Source organism: Saccopteryx leptura, chromosome 2 (assembly GCF_036850995.1).
Source record: "Saccopteryx leptura isolate mSacLep1 chromosome 2, mSacLep1_pri_phased_curated, whole genome shotgun sequence".
Lineage (NCBI taxonomy): Eukaryota > Metazoa > Chordata > Mammalia > Chiroptera > Emballonuridae > Saccopteryx > Saccopteryx leptura.
The window spans coordinates 215847013-215874151 of NC_089504.1; the positions used below are offsets into that span (position 1 = coordinate 215847013).

Here is a 27139-nt window from a genome sequence, read left to right on the forward strand (position 1 = left end):
GGCCACCTCAGGGCAGAGCTGGCACAGCAGGTCTGACTGAGCTCCCCAGGAAGCCTAATTAGCCCTTCTCCAAGGTCAGAGTCAAGCAGATGCTCCTTGCCCAAACCCTCTGTAGAGATTAAGGGACCGGTCACTTAGGCTGGGGTGTGGCAGGTGATCCACCTGCCCTGCTTACCTGTTCCCCTGGAACAGATAGGCCAGTGGGTGGTGGTCCTGGCCCCCCAGCATAACAATAACACTCAGGATACATTATAAACATTTTAATTCAGTTTAGATTTAATCCATATTTACATTTTAGAAATTCTCATTTTTTCTCCCTAAATTGATCATCAAAATTTTATCTTTCATACAAAGTTCATGAGTCTATAAATATGACTCCATTTGCCTCTCTAAAAGACATTTTTTCCCTTTTTAAAAAAATATATTTTATTGATTCTTGGAGAGGAAGGGGAGAGAGAGAAAGAGAGAAAGGGGAGAGGAACAGGAAGCATCAACCATAACTGCTTCTCCTATATGCCTTGACCAGGCAAGCCTGGGGTTTTGAACTGGTGACCTCAGTGTTCCAGTGTTTCAGGTTGACACTCTAGCCACTGCACCACCACAGATCAGACTAAAAGACATTTTCAATAGCAGACATTCAGCACTTTTATTCACACCACTGGGTCGTGGGCATTGGGTACCAAGTCTATGCTGACCAGGGACCGGTCAGCTACCTCTCAGATGCTTGGTTCTTACACAAAGAGAGTCCTCCGCAATGTGGTTACACCGCTACCTGGATTGTCCTCCACTCATTTCCTGGGCCCAGGCAGCCACGGATCAATTTCTTCCAGGGTCTTAACTGAAATGAGCAGGACTGCAACACAGCCAGCTCTATACCAGTAGTCTGTCCCTCTCATCCCTATCCCCATTTCCTTCACCGAGCAGGTGTAGACTGTCATCATCATCGGATGCATCTGCTTCCTCCTCACTTCCCAGTGGCTCTGAGGGACGTTTCATGCCCTGCTGCTTGGAAACTGCCAGAGCGTACTGAATGTTATAGCGGTTCCAGTCACAGCTGTGAAAGTGCACAGTCATGTCAGTGAAAGCAGCAGTGATTTCTACTACACTGGGGGCCCTGGCTCACCCGGTCCCCATCACCATTTCTGTAACCAAGAAAAACTAGCGATGGGCTGCGTGAGGCCTCACCTGCCCCTGTGCTTACTCTTCTCATCCTTGCCCTCGCAACCTGGTATCTACCCACTCAGCCCTGCAGCACTGTCCTTCAAGGACCCAACTGTAAGGCCCAATCCTGGTCTGTCCTCACTGCCCCTGCCCTACCTGGACCTGACACCTGAGGAAGTACTGGCTTAGAAAGCAGACAGGACACTGATTCCCCACATTAAGAGAATGAAGAGAAAAATGTCACAATCATTTCAATGTAGGAACCCACCAGTGAGGACAATCTACAAGGGAAAGGATGAGAGAAAAGTGCACCTCTGCAAACTCTGAAACAGACTCACAGTCTTGCAGCGTAGATGGAGCCTCCCCAAAGCAACACACAACAGCCAGTGGTATCCCCCAACAACAAATGATTAGACATCGAAGTCCAAGGAACAGTGTGTTTACATTAACCCCAAACAAGGATCAATCTAACAGAAGGCACTTGGCCTCTTGGATGGAGCTCTGTGTAGTCACAGAAGTGTCCACAAAAGGAAGGCTCTTCCTGGCGGGTGGCAGTCAATGCAGCCCCTCTCCACCTTGGTGTTCCTGTTCCTGTGTGCAGCCAGGACACTCGGGAAAAAAGCCTCATGGACAAAGGGCTTGTTCTAGATATGTAAAGAATGAGGAACCATGGGACAGACGGACTGTGGGACCCTGGGTTCAGACTGGGCAGACACGAGCAGGGGCAGGGGCAGACAAGAGCAAGGGCAGAGTCAGACATTCAGGGACAGAGCTGGGATGCGGGATGCCTGGCCACCGATCCAAACAACAGCACCTCAGACCCTACCTCTCTCCAGTCACCCAGTCAAAGGCAGGGAGGGAGGACCCCCACCCTCTAGGAGAAGCCAAGCTAGGAAGCCTCCTGGCTCCATTCAGCCTCAGGGGAGGGGCCAGAAAGTGCATAAGTGCAAGAACCATAAAGCCACCCAGGAACAGAACGAGGAAGGCTTGAACCCACTATAGCACACCCTCCTCCACTTGTCTAACCACAGCAAGCACTCATTGTTTCATTGAGCAATTTCTTTGTTTTCTCCTCCAGGCCTAATCTGAAGCTGGCCAAACTCAAGTCCCACTGTGAGCAGGCCTGGCAGATAGTTCACCAGCTGTGAGGAAACAACACCTCCAAGACTGGTACCCATTGTCCCCAAATGATAGCATGGGGTGCAGACCCTAGTATGAGCCAGCTGGCGATGGAACAACCCCCATCCTGACCACCAACAATGCCGGCAAAACATACAGTTTGGAGACATCGTCCAAGTGCTGCTGGATGCTCTTCTGAAGGAACTGAACTGCCGGCAGCAGCGTCCCTGCTCTGGAAAGGAGACGTCAGCATTTATGAAATGCCACACGGGCCTTGCTTCACATGGTGTGCATGCATGTAAAGGCCTCACTTAGTGGTGTACTTGTACCTAAAGGCTTCGTGTCACAGCACATGTGCATGTAGAGGCCTCCCTTCATGCTGTGTATCCACGTAAAGGCCTAAATTCATGCCATGTTTGCCTGTAAAGTCTCCCTTTTTATCTGCAAAGATCAGCTGATCAAGTGACAGGAGTCACAGATGAACAAGTGGGTAAGCACATCATACCTGGACTTCAGCTTCTGTCCATGCACCATGAGCAATTTCTGAGTCCAAATAAGGTAGAATTCCAGATGGCGAGACACTTCAAAGGATGAAGCCAAAAATTCAAGCACTTTTTCCACATACAACTCAGGAAGGGAGGAAGTGATAACATCAACTGTGAGAAAGGAAGAAACTCATGCTCACTCCAGAAAGAATACAAATCAGGGCAAAGCCGATTACAGCTTATGACCTTTCTGCACATGCAGGGAACCCAAGAGCCCCAGCCAGCAGGTGTGGGCACAGGGTCATGGCAGCTCCCCCCACAAGCCACCCCACCTAGGCAAGGCCCAGCACTCACTCTCGTCCCAGGGCACTGACTCCAGGGTCTCCTGTACCAGCTTCCTCTCGTTGAGCCGGATGGCCATGAGGATGGCCCTGGTGAAGTCCCGTTGGCGCAGGGCTGCCCGGATCCGCCCGGGGGTGACACTGGTGTCCAGCTCAAATGGGTCAAAAAGCATCTCAGTGTCCAGGGAGTAGATGAGGAGCCCCTCCGTGGTGGTAGCCGCCCAGCAGCGCCCTGTGAAATGATGCAGTCAAGTGTCTCCTGACCAGTTTTTCTCACTTTTCCTCATTTATTATAAGGAACAGGTATTGAACACACTCCCATGGTCCTCAATGCAGCAGCACAGAAAGGAGCACGGGGATGTATGTCTTCCTCTTGCTCCTGCCCCAGCCACCAGGTCCTGTGGAAAGAACACCTGGGTCTCTGGAGCAAGCACTGCATCCTCCGAGCACTGTGTGCACAGGGGAGCAGGCATGCACAGGTCCTCCCTGCCTGCTTACACCAATAGGCCTGGCAGACTTTCCTGTCAAGGACAGATATTTCCAACTCTGCAAGCCATGCAGTCTCTGCTATAATGTCCTAACTGCACCACAATGCCCGGACAAAATGTGTAAAGGAACTGGCATGACTGGTAAGTAAAATTTTACTTAAAAAAACCAGGCGGTCACCAGATCTGTCCCTCGGCCGCAGTCTGCACTCCTGGCTCACACATAGAGCAGTACAATACCACATGCTGCTCTGAACCTTAGTACTCTCATCACTTACTCCATGTTGGAAAGTGTCAGCAATCAACTAGTCAAGACAAGTCCACTGCAGCCCCATTGTTCTCTAGTCTGCAGACTGCACACACCTAATGGCCCCAGCCCTGGGGCTACCGACCCACCAGAGCTGTCCTGGACACTCTTGTTGGTGGGGAAGGACGGGGAAGCAAGGTACTTGATGGCAATGAGGCCATTGCACATGTGAAGGATGCTCGGAGCAGGTAACTGCCTCCCTGAGGTCACAGCTTTCACAGCCATCCTCCAGAGAGGACAAAGATGACAATGTCTAATGCGCAGGGGATAGTGCAGCCCTGAGCTAGTTATAAACTGAGATCAACATTGTCCCTGGGAGTAGAGGTGATGACAGGCCCATTGTGCTCAGTGTGAGTCCCCAAGCCTCACCCTCACCCCTCCTTCCAGCACCAACAACCCATTGCTCAGGCTCACCAGTGGGAGAGAAGCGCAGTGAAGTCACTCTGATTTCAGGTTTGAAATGACGAGAGCTCATGTCACCTAGAAATCAAAGGAACCACTCAATTACAGGGCAGCACATCCCTTGCTACTCACCTGACGAGAGAGCCACCAGTCATTACACAGCCGGGGGTGGCTATGGACCCATCAAGAGTGGCACCCCTGCCCTTGGCCCTCCCGCCCTGGTCACAGATGCAGCAGGTGAGTCCTGTGTGGGTGTCTCAGATGCCGTTTCATGGGCGCCTCTGACTTGCATGAACAAGCTGCTGGAGCAGACATTCCCATTGCTGTGCAGCTAACAAATGGCTCATCTGTCCCAGGAAGAGGCCTCCGCCCAGCCAGGGCTATGAGGCAGGGTAGTTCCCATACCCATCTGCCCATTCAGCCGGGTACCCAGTGCAGTGCAGAAGCCACACAGCTACCCAGGGCAGGTATGGAGTGGAGGCTCATCCTTCCTGGATATTGTCACACGAATCCTTCCTAGCACTTTATTTTCCAAATTTGCTTTTTAAGGGGCAATATGTTCCCATGGCATGAAAACTCATTGACTCAAAGGTGATCTGTGAAAAGTCCATCTCCTTATTGCTCCACCCTCAGCCAGCTGGAGCCCTTCCTGGAGGCTACCACAGTCATGTCCCATGTGTGCCCCAGCCCCAAAATATGTTGCTAGGAAGCTCTCAACCTCAGCATGACCAACATTTGGGGCCAGGTCTTTGTGGGTCCTACAGACTCCTGGTCTCTCTACACTCAATACCAACAGTAACAACCCCACTCTCCCAAAGCTGTAACAATCACAATGTCCCAGGACAGGTGAAGACCAGTCTCAGTATGTGGGTCCTGAAGACGTGTTTGCACTGGCCCATTACTATTGGGTGCAGAGAGGCGAGTGCTCTGTGCTCAGCAGTGCAGAGAGCTGCTCTGGAACCTGCATTGACCAGTTTGTTTGATCTTCTCTGTCACCCTGCCAGCTGCTCAGGTGCCCTCACTCCCGCAGAGTGGGCCTCTGGTGCCTGGAGTGGGTACGAGCCAGAGCTAGAATGAACCAGGCCCAGGTCAGCTGCTGCAATACCGTAGGCTTTCTGGCTGACGGGTATCCTCTAAGATGAACTACCTGAGCCGAGGGCCCCCAACTCTGCTGCCGTGTCCCTGTGAGGCACATGCACCCCTCAGGTCTCCTGGACTGTCAGCTCCCCAACACTGGAGTCCTTGTGGCTCACATCGGAGGGTGAGGTTCAGGGCTGGACCTGAGCCAGGGAGCACACAGTGGCCCAGGGAGATGGGGATGCCGCAGCTGCGCAACTCACAGGGAGGCCCCCCGTGGCATAGCCTCCAGCAAACACCACACCTATGCAGTGAGTTCTCAGATATCAGCCTCTGCAGTGCCAACAAAGGAGTAAAACTGCTGCTGCCCAGGAAAAGCAGGTGGGCAGCGTGGCCTGCTGTGGCTGCGTCCATGGGGGACACAAGGGGTCCTCTGCTCACCTTTCTTTACACCTGGCAATGGTATCGCAACTCCATTCTCCTCCCCAGCCTCTTGGTCAATTAGTGCCAGGTTGCCAAACTCTGTCATTTTCCTCCGGTTCAAAAATTCCTAGAAGAGCAAAACCCGAGACATCACACTGCTAGAGGTGGAAGGTAGGATGTCTCCCCCCTCACTCGTGTGCATGAACACTGAAAGAGACCCCAGCCCTGTCTGGAATGCACACAGGACACAGACCCTGAGAAGAGAAAGAGACAAACCAATTTCATGGCAGAACTCCCTCAGAGCCTGATGCTGCTGGGCAGGAGCCCCAGCTGCCATCCACGGGGGTTGGATTCTCTAACTCAACCTTCTAAGGCAGGCGTCCCCAAACTACAGCCCGCGGGCCACATGCGGCCCCCAGAGGCCATTTATCCGGCCCCCTGCCGCACTTCCGGAAGGGGCACCTCTTTCATTGGTGGTCAGTGAGAGGAGCACTGAATGTGGCGGCCCTCCAACGGTCTGAGGGACAGTGAACTGGCCCCCTGTGTAAAAAGTTTGGGGACCCCTGTAAGGGCTTCCGGGAACCTCTGTGAGAGGGGTGAGCATGGAGAGGCTGCTCCCTCAGACTGTCAGGCCCAACCTGGCTGCATGTCCATAGGAAATGCCAAGAACACTTTCCCCCAGAAACTCTTAGGAGGGGGCGAGCTGCCTACCTCATGCACTCACAGCCCAGCCCAGCCCAGCCCAGGACCATCCTAGATCCTGAGAAGCCCACAGATTTGTGCTTTGGAGCCCTGACTGCTCACAAACCTCCATGGCATCCAGAGACAGGTTGCATGAGATCTCAAACTTCTTCCTGAGAATCTGCTCCTTGACATGGTAGATGCACACAAACTTGGACATCCCTCCTGCCAGGATGCTCTGGCCATCCGCGGAGTAGCACAGAGTGGTAAAGGCCCTGCAGCACAGGGGACTCAGACTTAGTCACCACCTAGGATCCTCTCACCATGTTTCCCAGCAGCCTCCACGGCTCACAGCCTTGGCACCACAGGACGCTAAACCTGCAGTCCACAACGTCCAGTCCCACTCCTGAAGCAGCACCACCCCCAGGTGGGGGGTGTGGACTGCAATCTCAAGGAAGGCACAACTTCTGGCACAAAAGGACCATGTGGCTCAAGTCGCCGTGTCCTTGTTGAAGTCTGAATAAAAAGGAGGACACCCTTTGAACTAGATATCTTCAAAATTAAAAACCTTTGTGCTTCAAAATCACCACCAAGAAAGTGAAGACAACCCCACACGATGAGAGAAAATATTTTCAAATCATATTATCTAATAAGAGTCTTATATCTTTTCAATTCAATGAGAAAGACAGACACCCCAGTTAAAATGGGCAAATAATTTGAAGACATTTCTCCAGGGCTAACAATCAATCAAATGGCCACCATGCCCAAGAAAAGATACTCCAGGATATGGGTCCTCGGAGAAATGAAAATCAAAACCACGAGAGCCTGCCTCACACCAACCAGAATAGCTGTAATTTAAAATGACAGACAGTTATGCGCTGGTGAGGATGCTGGGAAGTTGAAACCCTCCTGGACTGTTGAGGGCCATGGGAAATAGTGCTGTGTCTTTGGAAAACAACCTGGCAATTCCTCAAAAAGTGAGTGTCCAAAAAAAAATAAAAAAAAGTGAGTGTCACCTAAGTCATCCAGCAGCTTCAGACTTAGGGACAGGCCTAAGAGAACAGGAGTCCACACAAACCTGTCCTCAAATGCTCAGAGCAGCGCTATTCATGTGGCCTAAGTGCAAGGACCTACTAACCTGCACAAAACCCCAACACAGGCTCAGTGTTCCCTCTGGGGGTCCTGGCTCCAGGGGCCACGCCATGCCCCAAGGCCATACCTCTGTGAAAGATGTCCTGCTCCCACCAAGTCACTCACTTCCCCTTGGCCGAGTGCTTGGCAGTGATCTTGTCCAGCTCCTTCCTGCCAGTCTTGAGGTCGCGTCTGCCCTCAATGGAGCCTGTCTGCACAGCATTTTCAGGGTCCCAGAAGGTGATCTGTGAGTTCAGTGTGGCCACAGCCAGCTCTGCACCATCAGGGCGAAAGGTCACAGCCAGCGCTGAAGAGAGATGCAGAATCGGGGCCTGAGGAAAAGCCCCGGTTCCAGCAGACAGGCCACACCCTCGCTGTCCTCATTATCAGCTTCCTGAGGGACGGGTCTGAGAAGGGTGGGGGTGGGGGCCACAAGCTCTCCCTGAGACACTCCACCCCGGAAGGAAGGCCCCAGGTCTCAGCACCAACAGCTCACAGTGCCATCAGGTTCTTATGAAGACAGGACCCCAGCTGCCTCAGGGCAAGGGGCTCCAGGCCTGGCCATGAGAGGAGTACAGGGAGGACTTAGAGGGAGCCAGCCTGGTGGGAAGGCGCAGGGTAGGAGGCAAGGCCGGGCACAGGTGAGTCACACAGGTCACAGCAAAGGTTGATCGATGGAATTGTAGGATAAACTGGAAATAGACTAACTCGAGGTAGAGGTCAGTGTGGAGGCCCCACAAAGACACAGGAGGATAGCTGATAAAAGACTGAACCAAAGCCAGATTGAGCAGCAGGAAGCAGAGAAGCCCGCAGAGACCTGGAGTCCCATGGTCGGCAAATGTGTTCTGTGCTAGGCCAGACAGCAAACTGTCCAGTCTTTGCCATGACCAATCAACTCTGCTGCCGCAGGGAAAGCAGCCACAGATGAGATGTCCACACTCCACTGGCTGTGTACAGGTACAACTTCATGCACAAACATAGGTGGTGTGACTCCAGGTGGCAGGACCAACCCAGCCTGCCCCTTGGTCCTCCTGTACCTATTGCTTTCTGGGGACAAAGGTTAAGCCTCCAGCCAGTGCAGAAAGTAGCAGGAAGCTGCAGTCCAGGCCCCAGCTCACTCTCCTAGCAGGGAATCCAATATAAAGCGACATGAAAGGGCTGCCAACCCTGACAGCTGTGGGGCCCTTGAGAGTCCTGGGTTTACATCCAAACACCAGCCAAGGGCAGGACTGGCTCTGAGACCAGACCTCCTATCCTGGGCCATGACTCCTGACTGCTAACCCCACGATGCATCTTACCATCGGAGGACAGTACCAGCGTCTCTGTGGTTCTCCAGCTGTCCACCATGTCCCACAGACGCACTGTCTTATCCCAGGAGGCACTGGCCAGGACCGACTTCATTGGGCTAAAATATAGACCGCTGATGGGCCCCTCATGGCCAGACAAGACCTACAGGAGTTCATAGAGGAGGTTTGAGAGATAAGATCTTTGAAGGGTGGCTCCATGCTGGATAAAGGAACACGCAGATGCTGTGGATGTTGAAACACGACCCCCCTAAGCACTCATGGCTGTGGGATGAAAAAGGAATCAGGGAGGCCAGGCCAGAACACTGGAATCACTGTGACCTCTGTCACACTTACCCCCTCAAGAGGTGCTCTTACTGCATGTCCCCCATCACCCTGAGCCTCTAGAGCACAGCTCATGGGATGAGCAGCCCCTACCTCAAGCAGCCTGCCTGTCTGCATGGACCAGATAAAGATCTCAAAAGAGTCCTGGGCCCCAGCAGAAACGATCTCCCCACTTGAGTCCACCGCCACACAGGAGAACTGGGTGGGCCTTGGGGACGTGAAGGTGCGGAAGTTCCGATACCTGCCAGGAAGAGACATCACGTGTGTTCCCAGGACCTGAATACCACAGCTTCACCCCAAGCCTCCATCCACTCTACATCATTCCCACGGGCCTGGAACTCTCAGCCTCACTCTCATAGCCCAACGCAGAGAAATACCTGCTCTGAGCCAGAGCCTAAGAAGAAAGGTTACCTGTGAAGGTCAAAGGCCCGCACAGTCCCATCCATGGAAGAGGTCACAATGACATAGCCAGTGGCAGTGAAGGTCACACCAGTAACCCCACTCGAGTGCTCCGTAAAAGTGATGAAGCAGAAGCCACTGAGGGTGTTCCACACCTTGACCTGCAGTGGAGAGGATGTGAGGAGCGGGTGGGCCCCAGCTTAGGCTCACTCCCTCGCATGCACCATGTACACATACGTGCACAAATCCTATGTGGGTGGCGGGGCCTGGAGAGACCACTTGCCCCTCTCCTCCTCCTGCTATCCTCATGTGAGGGGATTTGGGAGAGTGTGCGGGGTCCTGTGTCACCCTGGGATGTGCAGCAAGCACTTGCCCATTACCAGATAGTAGCTGCTAACACCATAAACCCCTCCTCAGCGAAGCAGCTACACATGCGTGGGAGCCCAAGCCCAAATTACAGAAAGATACCTGAAACTTCTCCACTCAGATCCAGGTAAGTTTGTTAACTTCTTTTCATGAGCCCAAACTAGATGAGGTGAGCTCATGAGCTCCAGGCTGAACCTGTAATCGGTGCCTGGCCCCGGCCCCCCAGTGCCCTGGCCTGCAGGACAGGGACAGGACCCCACAGCACCTCCCAGCCAGGCCATGCTCCCTCACCACTACTCAGCCCAATTCTGAGGCAACACAGTCCTACCTTGCCGTCATCTCCTCCAGTCACGATGTACTGTCCATCAGGGGAGTACGCCAGGGACACCATACTGTTGAAGTGGCCCTGCTGCTTGAGCACATAGGACTCGCTCTGCCACTCCCACACCAGCAGCTGGCCCAGGCCTAAGGGGCACATAGGGGGGAGCTGGGGACCCGCTCACAACACCTTGCACCATGGGTGGAAGGTACTGGTGTCCGTGAGATTCTGGGTGGGCTGTGTGGCCCTGATTCATGCTGGCACCCTGACAGCTCATCTAACCTGGAGGCAGACACTGCCATCACCCTCCACCTGAATGAGGGATCCAGTGTAGAGAAGCCAACCTCCTGAGCCAGCATTGTGCAGAGAGGTCCCACAATGCAGGCACCGGCTGTAGCCGGCCAGAAGAGCCTCTGTTCTGGAAGTTGCACTGACTGCTCCTTCACACCAGCCGCCTCTGACCTACTGTGCTCACAGTAGGCCCAGGGAAGGCATCTCCCAGTGCCTGGAGGAGGATCCCAGAAAGCCAAGATGGGGCCGCAAAAGGTGTCCCAGAGCAGAAGCTCCTTCTTGTTCTCACACAATCTGGCTGGAAGACAAACCTGAGCAGCCTAAGGCGATCCAGTCCCCGGAGCTATTGATGGCCACAGACTCAATCCTCTGATCTGAGATGCTGAGCAGAAAAACAAGGACTCAGTGAGCACAAGTGCCTCCTGCCCCCCCTTGTGGGGTGACCCACGCACTTCTGCCCCACTCACTTACTAAACAACTCAATGCATGTCAAGCACCAGAAAACCCTGAGTACCACCCACTTTCAAAGCCTTTAAAATTCATGATTTTATGAAACCAGTATTTTAACTTTCTCTATGTTCCAAAGATGCAGGACATAAGGGAAAAAAAATGACGCCCTAGCTGAATAGCACAGTTGGTTAGAGCATCCTCCTGAGTACATTACTGGTTCAATCTCCCATCAGGGCAAATACAGGAGCAGATTGATATTCCTGTCTCTCTCTCTCTCTTGCCCCTTCTATCTCTCTAAAATTAATGAAATAAATATTAAAAAAGAAATAAAATAATGTGACCCACACATGGTCACCAAAGCCCAGGGGAAAGGACCACACATCTGAGATGGGAGCAGGGCATCAACACCTGAGTTCCCTTCAACTATGGCATACGTGGCCAGGACAAAGATGAGGGCAGCTGTCCTGGGGAGCCATTCATGCAGCCACAGGCCTCGTAGCCACTGCAGGGCCCAAGGTCAAGGCAGGCACAGCACAGTCTCTAGCTGGTCTCCCTGCCATTGGTCCCTCAGACTTGCAAATACATAACCACACCCACCACAGGAAGCAAAGGCACCCACCTCAGCGAGTGGATGAGGTTGAACTCTGGGAGTTCGTGAAGGTGGAAGATTCCAGAAGTAAAACCAGTGACCAAGAGGTGGATTTTCTTGTGATATGCTGCAGCTGTCAGATTGTTAAAATCTCCTTCTTTATTGAAAAAGTACCTAAATAAATAGAAGGGAACAGCAGAATTGCGGAAGGAGGACCAGAAAGCCAGCTAGTCTCACAGCCTTACCCAGGACCCAGAGGCCAGAGCCCTAGCTCCCCGCTGGGCACGCAGGCAGTCAGCCTAACAACAGTGCTTCACGTGCCATCCCCCATTTCCTCGTGTCTGCGGTTCCCCACTCCCTAAGCCTCCCTGACCCCACACTTGGGACTCAAGGCAGCCTCAGCTGTGCCCAGAGCTATGATTCCCCAATGGGCTGCAGAGAAACGGCCTATTCTCTATGCCTGTGAGCCCTTGCCCTGACGACCTCCCACCCAGGTTCCTTCTAAGGCAAGGGTGCATGGGAGCATGTCACGTCTCAGCCTGAGTGTGTATGAAGGGAAGGGAGACCTACTTGGCCAGCCGAGAGTACTTCACTTTGTCCTGCTGCTCCTCCAAAGCCGGCGTGGCTTTCCCTCGGACAGTGGTCTCCTTCTCCCCCTCTTCCTCCTCCTCTTCCTCCCTCTCCCTCTGCAGCAGGTCTGCCTTCCAACCCGTGGGGGCTTTTAGCCGCAGACCCTCAGGGGGGGTGTCACACTGCCACACACACAGGGCTCCGTCCTGGCTGAGCGTGTAGAGCTGCAAGTGGAAGTACATGGGTAGGCACTGGTCACCCTGACCCCAAGCCCATACCACCCACAGGCAGTCGTGACAAGAACCCTGTTTATGTGGTCTGCCAAAGCACCCCCATGCTCAGAGCGAGATGACTTTCAACGGGCAGCCAACAGCCACCAATGATTTCCCAGTTGACCTGGGAGGACCTCAGGGAGGGAGCACCAACATCTAAAGGGAAAGGGCCCAGTGCACCACTCATTGCTGTGACTCGGGACTCTGCAGATAGGGGTTATGGGTGCAGGGACATACGTCTAGGCTGTTGGATTCAAAGAAGCAGGCCACAATGGCATCTTTGTGACCCCCTAGTGCGTAGTAGATGAGGTTGTCCCAGCGTTCAGCTCCAAACACCCATGTAGACATGTCTTTGCTCCCAACGGCAAAGCACCTGGATGGAGAAAACATAGTTCATCCTTGGGGCTCCCAGCCAAGCACAGGGGAGACACCCTAGGGTGACAGGTGGGGGTAGGTCAGGGACATTGGCTACATCTATCTGTGCATCTCCTGGGACCAGGAGCCTCAGTGTATATGTGTCACTGTTCTCCCTCAAAAAGAAGCCCCTCACAGGGGCAGCCTGGGGAGCCCCAAGAATTGATCGCAAAGCCCACTGATGTTGCTTGAGAACCTGCCCTGAGAGCCTCCCTGACTGCCCGTAAGATCCCAGCTGGAACAAGTTCTGCTTATGGCAATAACAGAGCCAGACCCAGGCACCTCATAAGAAAAGCTTGGTCTCGCGGCACCCCACCCTTGCCCCGCAGACCTATCCCCCAAATCCCCCAGGAACGTGAGACCATTGTCTCCCACTGGCACATTGCCTGGTGGCTGTCCCCTCAACTGTGGCTCAGGATATGTGAGACCAGCTGGTCCAATGTAAAGAGCAGCAGCCACTGCCAGACTGCACTACTGCCTGACACAGAACGAAGGGAGCTGAGAAAAAGCCAGTGACACTCAGGTGTTATCTGGGATGGTAAGGGATGATGGCCATGAGAGAAGGAGCCAGAGCAATGCCAGCACCCCACTGGGAGAGGCCCACCAATGTGCCCGCTGACCATAGCTCTTAAGACATCTGTTGGCATGAACTCAGTTACAATGCACTGGGTTATAGCTTCCTTTAACCTGCTCTCTGGTTTCAGTGATCAATGCCAGGCAGTGTAGACCCAACTCAACCCTACACAAGGCTTGGGAGAAGGATGACAACAGTTAGCTGGCATTCTGTCTCTCACAAGAGGCTGGTTACAAGCATCCCTTCTAGCCCCTCCCAGGCCACTCAACATCCCCTCCTTGGCCTCACCGGGAGTCATCTGTCCAGTCAATGTGAGTGGTCTCATCATATGGCCCAAAGTAGGTTTTGTCCAGGACAAAGGCGTTGAACTCCCGCTTCTTACCAGGGGCATGGTACATCTGAGCAATGTTGCCTTTTGTGACGACAAATTTCCTGTGACAGAAATGGTAGCTGTCAATTATCAACACCTGCAAGAGTCCTGAGGCCAGTTCAGGGTCTCTGAGAGGACAGTTCACCTGCTCTGAAGTCAGTCTCCTACAAAATGCAAACCTGAGAGGCCTGCTTCTCTCTGGCCCCCAACGTCCCTATTCTCCCATGGGGACCCAGGCTGACTGGTGGACGGAGTCAGAAGACACGGCCAAATCGCTCTACCCTGCCCTGAGCAGAGATCCTATCAGGCACTCCCTTCTGCTGACCAAGTCACCAAAGCCAGGACAAGTTCGAACAGTCCTGTTCAAAAGGAAGATACCAGCTCTGCATGACAGGTGCCAAGGAGCGGCCACCAATTTGGATGCCATTCTAAGGGGTTTCTGAGTGTGAATGTGGGGTGGGAACTCAGCTAAAACCTGGAGCAGCCCCTTCCAGGGCATATCCAGGTCAGTCCAAGTGTGAGCAACCTGAGAACAAGCCCTCTTTCCCTTGGGCCTTGAACCTGCCCCACACAACGTCCTCACTATGACATCAAAGCTGGTGGCTCCTTCACAGCCCATTGTCTGGGGACTGTGAGACTCTCAGAGGGCCACGCTCACTCTCGAGCTAATGTGTCCCCCAGCCTTGGAGCAGCGGGAGAAGAGTGGCTGTGCCCGGACAGCCCTGCAGGGGCCTGGACCCATCAGGAGCACTCGGCATAAGGCACCAGCACAGGCTCCCACAGTGATGTCCTGAGTGGGCAGAGACCTCCAGGTCTGCACCAGCCAATTCTTGCCCTCGACAACACCAGGTCCTGAGCCAAGAGGCCCTTACCTGCCATCAGGGGAGAAGGAGACACTGTGTACAGAGCCCTTGAAGTGGAAGTGGTGGAGCACGGACCTGCAGACCAGGCTGACCAGCAGTGCGTTTCCCCCTGCAGGAAGGAGAGCGGCCATTGTGTATTCACCTGACATACAGCTGAAACGGAGGTGTGTGTGTTCCCACCAGGACTCCAGAAAGTGACCCCGGGAACATGAAGCCCAGCTGCCCTATCCCCCCCATGCCAACGGCACATAGCCAGGAGGATGCCCAGGCACGTTCACATCTAACACACACCCTCACACTGAGGGCCCAGATGTGAAAGCAGTACGGGGAGAGGACTGTGTGGGCCTATATCCCCAGGGGGCCTGGAGTAGGTCTCGTGTCACCCTAATTCCCACCCTCACCCCTCAGCTTGTGCCGTATGCCACCACCCTGCTCTACCATCTCTTATCTCTTGGTCATTGGTGGTTACCTTCATCGACGATGATGGCGAGACGGCCGTCCGGGGACAGCCCCACACACTTGACATTATACTGAGTGGACAGGGGCAGAGTGTTGGACTTGTTGCTGAGAGACAAAAACCAGAGCCGTGGTCTCACGTTGTCAGATGGGGAGGCAGAGACCACCCATACCCACAACACAGCCCTCCTGTTCCCTGGGCCAGAGTTTATTGCTAACCCTTATTCCCTGCTGAAGGGAATGAAAGTAAGACAAATCGCTGGAGAAAACTTGGCACTGCATATTAAAAACCTTAAAAATTAGCTTTGCACATGTCAATTTTGCTTCTAGGACTGCATGCTAAGATTTTGCAGATCTATAGTCAGAAAACTGGAAACAAGTCAGCTTTCAACAGGAGGATTAACCCCAAGGACAGCACATCATGTAAAACTGTTTTCACAGAAAATGTACAAAAATGGAAAAATAAGTAATGTTAAAAACAAGTAAACATTGGGTTAGATTCTAATTTTATTCTTTATTTTCCAGTTTTTCTTTGGTGAACATGTGATAGATAGTCTAGGGAGCCCGTCAGATGTCATTTAAACAAAATAGTGACGGTAATAACCATGCCAGCAGCTGGCATTGGGCACACCCTGCACAGGCACTGCTCTCAGGCACTACGTACAGCAAAGGACCCACAGAGAACACTCATACTATCATCCTATTTTATAGACAGGGAAAGTGAGGCCTGCAGAGCAGGGCAGACACCGGGCAGACTCTGCAACAGGAGGATCTCTTTCAAGTTGCACAAGTCTAGGAAGGGGCGACAACTCATGCAGGAGTCCTTCCCTTAAGAAAGGAACACAGCTACACTCTGGTTCAGGAGAAAAATCGTATAACTGAGCAAGCAAGTCTGATATACAGCAAGCTCTGTGCTGATAGGACAAGAGTCCGGGGTGGCTTCCACACCCCAATACCCCATCCCACACACTTTAGCTGAGAGTCATGTGATCTGTACCTTGAAGGTAACAACAACCTAAATATACCGGGTTTAGCACTGGAAGTAGAAGGAAGAAACCAAGACTCCTATTGCCAGTTCCATTACTGACCCATCTAATATGTAATCCTGTGGCCTGCAGCTCAGGCAACAGGCGTACTATGAAGAGGAAGTTGAGAAAAACACCATTGATTTTTATGTGCAAACAATAATGATTGCTACTGTTAACATCGTTTTAGCGTACTTACTTTTTAAGGTCAAATACAGTGACTCTGTTTCCCACAGGACTGATCACTGAATTTCCATCACATGTAAAGTTTAAGTTTCCACACCGATAGACTGTCCCCAGCAAATTCGAAAACTGAAAATAAAACAAAGCTGTCTTAATACAAAGAGTATACAAAGTCTCATCTCTGGAAAAGAACTAAGTAACACATTTGGTCAACGAAATGGTGCAGAACCCCCACAGAGTTCCTGGTCATTCATAGGGTCCCTCTAGTCATCCCCAGGACACTTACTAGGTGCCTATGTGGAGCAGCCCTGAGCAAGAGGAAAGAGTATTGAGCCCAATCCCCAGGGGCCCCAAGCTCCCATTGTGAGCATTGGGGAAGCCTCCACAGACAGGAGGTATCTGCCAGGTGAAGGAAAGAACAGGGTCCACATTTCAGGAGGAAAAAAAAGCTGCAACAATGGAACAGTGCCCAAAGTGCATCTTGCGTGCAACGCTTCTTGGACAGAGGAGCCTGCCAGCCAGCATCCTGTTTATTAACTCATTCATTTTTTTTTTTTTTTTTTCATTTTTCTGAAGCTGGAAACAGGGAGAGACAGTCAGACAGACTCCCACATGCGCCCGACCGAGATCCACCCGGCACGCCCACCAGGGGCGGTGCTCTGCCCCCCAGGGGGCGATGCTCTGCCCATCCTGGGCGTCGCCATATTGCGACCAGAGCCACTCTAGCGCCTGAGGCAGAGGCCACAGCGCCATGCCCAGCGCCCGGGCCATCTTTGCTCCAATGGAGCCTCGGCTGCGGGAGGGGAAGAGAGAGACAGAGAGGAAAGCGCTGCGGAGGGGTGGAGAAGCAAATGGGCGCTTCTCCTATGTGCCCTGGCCGGGAATCGAACCCGGGTCCTCCGCACGCTAGGCCGACGCTCAACCGCTGAGCCAACCGGCCAGGGCTAACTCATTCATTTATTCAACCACCAAAGGTGCGTATTTCCTCAAGATATCTCTGTGCACGGAGTCTCTGCCCACAATGCCCTTATAATCAATGTCCAGCAGGCAGAGTGAAGGAGACACATGTATTACAAAATCGCATGGAGTACAGTGAAGACAGCAACCCCCAGCAGTAAGAAGAGGTATTTCAGAGAGTAGTCAAGGAGGGAACCTTGGAGGGGCTGCCTGAGCTGGAACCTGGATGAGAAGCCAGCCAGTCCAGCATTGGGAGCTATAGGTCAGGAAGGCCCCAAGAACCCCAGATACGCATCAGGGAGCGGGAGAGCTTGGTCATCCGAGGTTTTTAGTTGAGGCACGGCATGATCCAATTCCTACTTTTGAAGTCCACTCCAATGACCATGGAGGCAAGAGGGGAAGCAGAGAAGGCACTTAGGCTTCTGTGCTATTCCACACAGAAGCTAAGGGTGTCCTAACCAGGGAGGTGACCTCAGGAATGGAGAGAGGATAAAGTGCAGGTCCCTGAGAGGAGCTGCATCTGGGATGGAAAAGGGCAGAGATGAAGCCCTTTGGGTTTGGGTCACAGGGAGTGTTAGATAGGACAAGGGTCTCCAAGTCTGGGCGGTTCTTACTAAATGCTATTCTCCCTAAATGCTAACATGTAGCATGGTATTCTGCAGATGAGCTTTACTGGAACCATGACCAGATAAATTTAGCCAAATGCAAAGAAGAGATCAACACCTTATTAACCAGTGTGTGTAAGTAACAGCTTTGGAAATGATTCCTTTACTTGTCACAAGTAAAAATAAAACCTTTTTCTTCCAAAGAGACTCAGCCACTCCAAGCCACACACCCTGTACTGGATACAGAAACACTCTCAGGAGATGTTTGAGGTTCAATTTGGGGCAGCGCAGGTATGGGATGTAGCTGCTGGGGGGTCAGCACAGAGCTGGGACGGACCAGGTAGAAGAACCAGACCCTGCGGAAAAACAGCCTTGGAGCAATGGGAACAGCAGGTTGGCCCCTATATCAATGATCCTGAGCCAATGAGGAAGACGAAGACCGAGCGATGTCTTGGGCTCGCCGACACGAATCCGCCAGTCTGCGCCTGCAGCCCGCCGCGTCACCGCGGTCACTAGTAACCGAGATTTCAACTCTGAAATAGCCTACACGCCCCACACTGCCGCCCCAAGCGTCCAGTGCCGTTCCCGGTCCAGGACGCTGCTGCCGCTTACAGCCTCGCGATCCACACCCCCACAGGTTACACGGTGAGGCCAGTGCTGCCGGACGCCGAACCCACCCAGGTCCGGTTCGCTGGCTCACTAGGAGCAGGTCTCTGGAACCGACACTCCTGCCTCTGCTCACCCAGGACCCCCGGCTGTGGAGGAGCCCGTGTGCCAATCTGCGTCCACGCTCACCCGGTACGCAAACTTCATTGCGGGAGAAATGTGTGCCACAGCAAGTGTGCCGCCCGCAGCTCCTCCGCGCGCCGGCGGTATCGGTCACGCGAGTCCCCGCAAGACAGCGGCGCACCCAGGAAACTGCCGTACACCTCAGAAAGTCTGCTGCACACCCCGGAAAGTTTGCCGAGGTGAACTACACAGCCTCGTGCCGGCTCGCGTGCCTACCGAGAACTTCCGGGCCGGACCGCGACCCCGCACCACAGCGCCCCCAGCGTCTCGAAGGCGAGGCGCAGCTTGAAGCGGAGTCCCAGCTCCTCAAGCAAGCTCACGCCCCACCCTAGGCAGAGCCTGAACCCTGGCCACGCCCACACAAGCCCGTGTTTCTCCCTCCGGCCCCGCCCACGCCCCGCCCAGAGACGGAGTTTGAGGCCCTTTCCCTGCCCACCCTTCGACCCGAGGTGAAGCCTGAGCCCGCGGGCCCTGTTCCTTGTCTTACCCGAGCTCCGCACTTGAGTGGAAGAGGCGCCTAGAGGCTTCGGTCTTCACCGGCTTGGGCTGGGCTCCTCCCGCCTCTCAAACGAACCATTCACGCACTACGATGAGAGGGTCGGACCGCACGCTATTTAATAGCTTTGGATTATGAAAAGAGGACCAAAAAGAACGAGACTGAATAAGTTGAAAACCACACTTTTCCGAAGAAATTGTATTAGCGATGCAACCAAACATCACGTTGGCAAATGTCTACAAAAACATCGAAAGCTCTGAAACTCAACTGTCTTAGCTCTTGTGAGCCACAAGGTAATAAATTATGGAAAAAAAAATCCCTAATACTACCCTTAGAGTCTGAAACAAGGGTCAGGGAGAGAAAACAAAATAACTCTACACTCAATTTTCACACCCCAAAGCAAATGAATGAAGTTCAAATCAGGAAAGTTTCTTCTTAAAATGTGTATTTTCAGAATTATAATGCTTACATTTTAAACAGTCTTAATACAATGGTCTTAATCTACCAATTTATTACAGAATGTGAAAAATGATTTTTATAATAAATCATGAAAATGGAATTAATACCTGCAGTGTCAAAGTCATCAACTTGTCACCTTTTCCAGTCACAGAATTCCAGCAAATTCTACTAACATTGTTTTCTGGTCTTACAGTCTGATGTATAGGATGAATAAATTTGAAGGGGCATTTTCATAAAAAATCAAATTTTAAAATCATGTAGGATTTATTTTAAAGATCACACAGTTGACAGTGAAACATTTTGTCAGCCTAGTTCTTTTATAAAAAGTATTTAATTTTTCATTTTATATACACATCTGGAGTGTTTAACTTCATTTTATAACAATCGTATTTTAAACACTAAAGAAAAACTGAATAGAAGCCTGTGTTTACTTTCTCTACTGGCTCTTTATGGGATATCTATCCTCATCAACTAAGATTTACTAATTTAGGTATCCAACCCACTACAGCCTGTGCTGACAATGGAACTGTAGGTATAAGTCATTTTCAGATTAAATACAATTTTCACATTAGAATTAGAAGTTATAATTTTTCCAGTCATAGGAACTCCCATGAAATTCACCAAAATTATAACTTTCTTTTCCTTTTGCTAATATTTACATTTCCACACATATTTGTGAAGTGGCTGCATATTGGTTTTTTTAGATGCATTCTATATCAGGCTTCCTAATTTAACAGCTGCTACATCTTCAACAAAACCAGCTTGTCTCAAACCCACAAGTCTTGTTTTATTTTGAACACAACAAAAATCAAATTCCAGTTTAAAGAAATGTTTTTAGGTGACATTCTTTTGTGTAAAAAAACAAAAAAAAAAAACAAAGGCAGTTATGTAACTTACATCGCAAAAGATCTTTTGGGTAGTTGGGGTAAAAAAATAAACCTGGGATGAACTGATTTCATTACATTTCCAACAGTAAGAAACCACCATAAACACTTTGGATTTTCCCTTCATTTTTTTCCCCTCTGAATCTATATAATTAAAGAATTTCATCCTGGGATTAGAACCCAACATAAAAATCAAACAGAAGTTGGGTTACCACTGGATCGCACTGCCCCTTCCAGAAGGAAGAGGGAGAACTGTATTACACATGGAGGAAGGGTTGGTCCCCTTGGCTCAGAGACTGAACATGTAAACGAGCTTTTCTGACAGAATCAAATCTCAAAGATCTCTTCATTCACAGGTCTTAGGAAATCTTGAGGCGATCATCAATTTTTTTTACAGTAAAACACACTTATTTTAGAAACCCTAAATCATCAGTACATGCTTAAGTTCTAATTTGCCTAACTAGTTAACCAAGTTTATTAGTTTTAAACTGCTCATGAGGAAGATAAATTACTGGAAAGTTTAATTAAACAAACAAATATTTATCTTTACACACTTCTCCAATTTCTATAAATAAAAAAGATATGAGGGGGAAATCACGCCGCCTTTATTTCTTGAATGAGTGGATAGACAACCTACAGGACAGCGATGGTGACTGCTCTATTGTGTATGCACTGATCTGACCTCTCTCTCAAGCAGGTGACAAGCCTGGCTAGTAGCAGCTGCAGGAGGCTCCTTTTTCTGTAAAGCTCACACATTAATCTGGTCAAGTTCAATTCCAACCACATTTTCCCAGTGAATTAAGAGTTTTCTATTTTATATGTACAAAAATACATCGCTTTGGAGAGCTGGAAAAGGTTTAATACATACAACACTTATTTACAAGCTGTGACTTTCACACCAATAAAACAAACACATATTTATTCTGTCCTTGATTTTTGGTGCAACTTATACATAAATGTTACATCAGTTAGTTTGTACTTTTAAAAATAAATCAACCATATGTACAATTAAATTTACAACTGAAAGCAAATTAATTCGTTGGTATGGTATGACTGTAATTTAGTGGACCAGCAGAAAATAGTTCAAGACTTTCGCCACTCCTACAACCAGACTAGAAATACACTGAGAGGACCCCTCTAATCTTCACTTGAATGAAACATCTTAATTTCTAAGATTTAAGATGCAAAAGAAAAATATTAATTATACAGTTACAATTGCATGTAAAGACTTTAAAGGTGAAAGAAAACATATTAACCCTCATATATATGATAATTAAAATAAATATATATTTAATTTCAAGTGCATATGATATTCAATCAACATTATGAGGGTAAAAGGGTCCCAGAAACATTTATTTCTAAACTGTTTCAATACTGAGCTATTCCTTAGGCCCTGCTCTAGTCTTCTTAAAGTACCTTTAGCAGAAGATGTTACCTCCCCACCCACCCCTTAGCCCCACTACCTGCCTGCCCTAAACAGGTGTTTTTCTAGAAAAGCACAACTAGATGAGCTGAGGTAAAGGGCAATACCCCTTAGGAGATTGACAAATCCACCTGGTCCAGAAATTGGGCAGCTGTGCGACCAGAAAGGCACACACGTGTCACTAATAAGACTGCAAGCCCTGCTGTATGTCTCCTTGGAAGACACTGGACTGCCACAAAGAACCCACTGACTGAAGACTGCCCAGCTGACAGACCCCTATAAAGAGCTTTCATGAGCAGGGAGTGAGGAAGAAGGAAGTGGGCTCTGGGCCAGCACTGAAGAACTCCAGTACAGGGACAGAAAGATGAGAAAGTAACAAATAACCTTACACTACTGACAACACAAAGTTAAGGTCGGACTCTGCTGACCAGCTGTACACTGATGCTTTCATGGCCAAAGTTCCCAGGTCTGGTTAGAGTGAGAGTGTTACAATGGAGAACAATCGAGTCAGGATCCCTTTGATTGCATTCATACAGGGTCTGGTCGTGGTAACCGGAGACATGGTCATGTGACACTGACTTCGAGAACATGGTCATCTTTGCTGGGGATGACCAGGATCTGCATGCTCGTGCTGGAGTTGAAGACCTGGCCAGGCGGCAGTGCTTGCAGCCGGGGCATAGGTAAGCCTTTGTGCTCGGTGCTGGCAGCTGAGTGCACGCTGCCCCTGCTCTTGCTGCTGCTGCTGTCCAGCTGGTCATCCACATGCTTGTCCACTGACAGGCTGTCGTTTTCTATCCAGCTATCTGCAAAACACACAGGAAGTAAGGTACAGGCGGCACAGCCATGGGCCCTTTACCCACCATGGGGAGTAGTGAGCCATCCAAGCCAACCTTCAGTGTAGCAGCATGTTAACTGAGGCAACCCCTTAAAGGGAACCTAGCACACAGGTCCTCAAAGAATCGAGCTCAAAAGCAAGTGCCTAAGGCTTGTAACCGGACCAGTGTGAGCGTTAGATTCCACTAGCCCAGGAAAAATGCTGTGATCAGTAGGCCTGCTCCCTGCACCACTGAGTTCTTACCAGCATCCAGTTGTGAGGAGTGCGCAGAGTGATGTGGGAGGTACTTAAACAGCCTGACATCGGGAAGGGGCAGGTAGCCTGCAAACAGGGGCATCACCTCCATGTGGACTCTGTGAGTGGCCTGAGCGACCACAGGCATGGAGATGACTCCAGAACTTTTCCCACACACTGCCCAGTTGCTACTGTTGTCAACCACTGAAAAAAAAGGGCATGCATATTCATACCAAAATAAAATCAACAGTGTCACACTCAGTATTAAATCCCAAACTAAGACATACATCTGTCTCCATGTCTTGTGACTGCACTTTCCAGTAAGATACACATGGTGGAGTAACCAAGACACACAGCAATGCCTGGGGAAATCAGGCTTCTCATCAATAAACAAACAAGGATTCAATGCTGACTGCAGTCACCTTGTAACCTATGTGTGTGCTACTTCAACAGCATGGCTGCCTAGCTGCTAAATGAGGAATGGGGCGAGACCAGGGATGGCGTCTTCTTAATAGTGGCATCAGAGCAAAGGGTCCAAATCACAAGTGCTGCTTAGTCTAAATACACAGTAGGTGTTATAATTAACACTAATTATAACACAACTGTGTGTAATCCCGTGCATTCAAACACCTAACAGAGCAGTCAGTCCAAAGTTATGTATGACAGCATCCATGTTCTCAAAAAGCAGACGACCTTGCAAAGAGGTCACAGCCTTTGGGTAATGGGGATACAAAGCAAGAGCCCAGGAGCATGTGAGTAGAGTTCCATGGGCAGCAAAGAGGGGGTCGCAGAGGGCGGGCTTCCTGAAGATGGGGCAGCCATTGAGGATGAGTGGATGAGTGGTGCCAAGGACATGCAGAGGTGTGCAGAGGACATACAGAATCTGGGAAGGACACACTGGAGCAGCAGTTCCCAGAATGTGGTCCTTAGGGTAGGTCAAAGCCATTTTCATATTCCTGTCTTAAGTATATATCTTCTTCTAATTTGTGAAATGATTATAGACTCATAAGTTGCAAATGAGAGAGGCCTGTGCATCCACCACCCACCTCCCCAGCTTCACCATTTCCAAGGACATGGGCAACTGCACAGCGCAGGGAGGCAGAATGCTGAGCTTGCCCTATCTTGCCAGCTGTAGCTACTCAGACTTGGGTTTTTACAGACATTTTCTTGAAATTGAATGACGTGAGCCTGTCCCTTTGAAGGAGTGGCCAATAATACAATCTGAAACTCTCATCAAAAATAAGAATTTTGGAAAACCTGCACTTGCCACTGTGAGCTTGACAGTGGCCCTACAATCAGACCACTCTGATGAGTTCAGTGTGAGCTTAAAACAATGTAAATTTTTGACAGTGTGTAATGAAAGGTGCTAATACTGAGAGGAGCTGCATAACTTAGGAACCATAGTGCCTACATGACAGAGGAATGAATGGTGCTACAAAGTGATGCCTTCCAAGATGCACGGCAGATACAAAGATTTAATGAAACTCAGTATAAAAGGTATAAAAAGGTCATTCGTGTGATCTGATTCCATGTAGTATCTAGCCTGTAAAAAACTGCCATTTGTCAAGTTTTGACGTAGTATCAAAGAAGAATATCTAGTTATCTGAAGGCTGTTAAAATATTCCTCCCATTTCCAACTATGTAAGTGTGTGAGACTGGCGTTTCTTCATGTACTGTGACCAATGTGATTATGTCACCGCAGACTGAATACAGCAGACAGGAAAACTCAAGTTATCTCTAGGAAGCCCAACATTAATGACATTAAACAATGTCATTCCTCTAGCTACTTTTTGTTCTATTTTGTTTTGGAAAAGTTATTTTAAGTAAATAAATATTTGGTTCCTCAATCATTTTTTTTAGAGAATAAAAGGGTCCTGACACCAAAAACTGAGACCTGCTAGTGCAAGAACCAGGCCCTGGTGGAGGAGGTCTGCACAAGAATGTCTGAGACCTGCTACTACAGGAGCCAAGCCCTGGGGGAGGAGGGCTACAAAGGGGTGTCTGAACAATCAGTGATGGAGCAGGTGCCTGAGCACAGGGTGGTCACAGTGCGAGTCACGGTGGGGGTGGGGAAGTATGGAAATGGGATGAAAGGAGGCTGGAGGGAAAAGGGCAGGAACCATGATTGGAGGACACCTGGACTGCTAAGCAGTGGAGTTTGGACTTTGCTTCAGGGGTAGCGTAAAGACTGAATCTCAGCAGAAAGAAAGGGGCAACTCCAAGTGCCACCATGTGCTCAGCTCTGAGCCCAACGACTGCTTGATAATACCTGTTAGAAGAATGACTCCATAACAGCTAAGTTCAATTTCCTGTGAGTCTAGGACCATATTATATAATGATAAATTATTATTATTATTATTATTATTATTATTATTATTATTCAGTGAGAGGAGGGGAGGCAGAGAGACAGACTCCTGCATCTGCCCGAACTGGAATCTACCCAGCAAGCCACTTGGGGAAGATGCTCTGCCCATCTAGGGCATTGCTCCATTACTTAGCAACCAAGCTCTTCTTAGCACCTAAGGCAGAGGCCATAGAACCATCCTCAGCACCAGGGCCAACTCATTCCAATTGAGTCACAGCTGCAGGAGGGGCGTGGGGAGAGAGAGAGAGAGAGAGGCAACAGGGGGGGAGCTGGAGAAGCAGGGGGTGCTTCTTCTGTGTGCCCTGACCAGGGAATTGAACCTGGGACAACCATACACTGGGCCAATGCTCTACCACTGAGCCAACCGGCCAGGGCCTCTAATGAAATATTCAATGAGATCTTTTAATTCTAGAATGTACTCTCTTCTGACAAGGAACGTTACACTTTGTGAGAGAGAGGGCTCAATCACTTAGAGCACTAGATTATTAGCACAACAGGAGGATAAAAGAAGCTTCTACACCTACCTTCATACATAAGCTTGGTTGAAAAATACTCGTCAGATTCCGTCAGTGCTTCATCCCTGTCCACCTCCAGGAGGTCCGAGAGGCGCGTGATGGACACCTCCAGGGCACAGAGAGAGCCTGTCCTACAGAGCTCCGTCCCCACAGGGGGCAGTATCTCAGCTTTCACATTATATAATGTCTGGGCAAGAAAGAGGACAAAAAAAAAAAAAAAAAAGATGGACAAAAACAATGTGTAACACTGAAGACAAATCTGAAGAATGCTCTGTAAGACAGACGAGGTGCTACCCACAGACCTTAAACAGAGAACTTCCTCTGAATGAGCCGTCCCCAGGCAGTCCTGCTTCACTGAATGCTGAACGCTTTCGGGCACAGGCAGCAGCACAGTACAGTGACTCTGTGTGTGCCAGTCACCCAAATTCCAGATTATTCACATTGTTTATTTGCTTCCTCATCTATCCATCTACTTTGATGTATTCACCTAGGGTATTTTTAAGCAAATTCTATACAATGTATCACTTTACCCATGTATACTTCCATACGTATTACTAAAAACATGGGTGTTTTCTTACCAAAACATAATGCCATTATCATGACTAACAAAATTAACATTACTTCCTCAGAATCATCCAATATCAAGTCCATTACCATATTTCTCCACAATGTTTCCTTCTCCATAACATGTTTCTCCGATATTCATACCTATTCACACTCACCCAACATTTGCTTACCACCCAGGACAGAGACCCAAAACCTGCACAGGGGATAGCACCCACCTGCCTGTACACTTCTAGTTCCGCTTGTGGGGAGAACCTTCCTTGCTTTGAGCATACTGTTGAGAGTGTAGCTCAGCTACTCCATAGTATTGTTGCCTCACCTTCCATGCCGGTTGGGCAACTGGCCAGCAGGGACCCTAAACTAACATTGTCCCCTCATGTAAGCCATGCCCTAAATAACAGTCCAGAAAGTAACAAGCAAATGTAAAAGCCTAATACAACTTCTCCAGTACCCTGAGATCAACACCCCCCCCCCAGCGCCTTCCCCTGTGCCCCTTAGGACCAATACAGCCTTAGCCCAGGAACCTCAAAGCACTCCATCCACAGACTGTAATAAAGGCACAAGTCCCCAGTCCTGCCCTCCCTCTGTCTGCACTCTGCCTTGACCTCCGCATGTGGCTCCTCCAGGCATGC

At 50.2% G+C, this 27139-nt stretch overlaps 2 protein-coding genes across 3 annotated transcripts in view; both read right to left on the bottom strand.

Moving 5' to 3' along the window:
* Positions 1 to 277: 277 nt before the first annotated feature.
* On the bottom strand, positions 278 to 18966 carry PWP2 (PWP2 small subunit processome component). The gene is made up of 21 exons (XM_066370054.1): positions 18739 to 18966; positions 16398 to 16510; positions 15187 to 15281; positions 14727 to 14826; positions 13773 to 13916; positions 12734 to 12869; positions 12225 to 12448; positions 11685 to 11828; positions 10927 to 10997; positions 10334 to 10470; positions 9652 to 9800; positions 9334 to 9481; positions 8911 to 9061; positions 7739 to 7919; positions 6609 to 6756; positions 5819 to 5927; positions 4313 to 4378; positions 3120 to 3338; positions 2786 to 2936; positions 2438 to 2512; positions 278 to 1054 (listed from the first exon to the last, which is right to left on the bottom strand). The coding sequence occupies exons 1-21, from the start codon at positions 18754 to 18756 to the stop codon at positions 871 to 873; spliced, it is 2763 nt and encodes a 920-aa protein (XP_066226151.1). The 5' UTR covers positions 18757 to 18966; the 3' UTR covers positions 278 to 870.
* Positions 18967 to 19932: 966 nt separating this feature from the next.
* Positions 19933 to 27139, bottom strand: part of TRAPPC10 (trafficking protein particle complex subunit 10) — a 92691-nt gene continuing 85484 nt past the window's right edge. For both annotated transcript variants that reach the window (XM_066370056.1, XM_066370055.1), the window contains exons 21-23: positions 25953 to 26130; positions 23073 to 23267; positions 19933 to 22797 (exon numbers count right to left, since the gene is read on the bottom strand). In XM_066370056.1, coding sequence (XP_066226153.1) covers positions 22559 to 22797; positions 23073 to 23267; positions 25953 to 26130 — 612 coding nt within the window. In that variant the 3' untranslated portion in view covers positions 19933 to 22558. The remainder of the gene's footprint in view (positions 22798 to 23072; positions 23268 to 25952; positions 26131 to 27139) is intronic.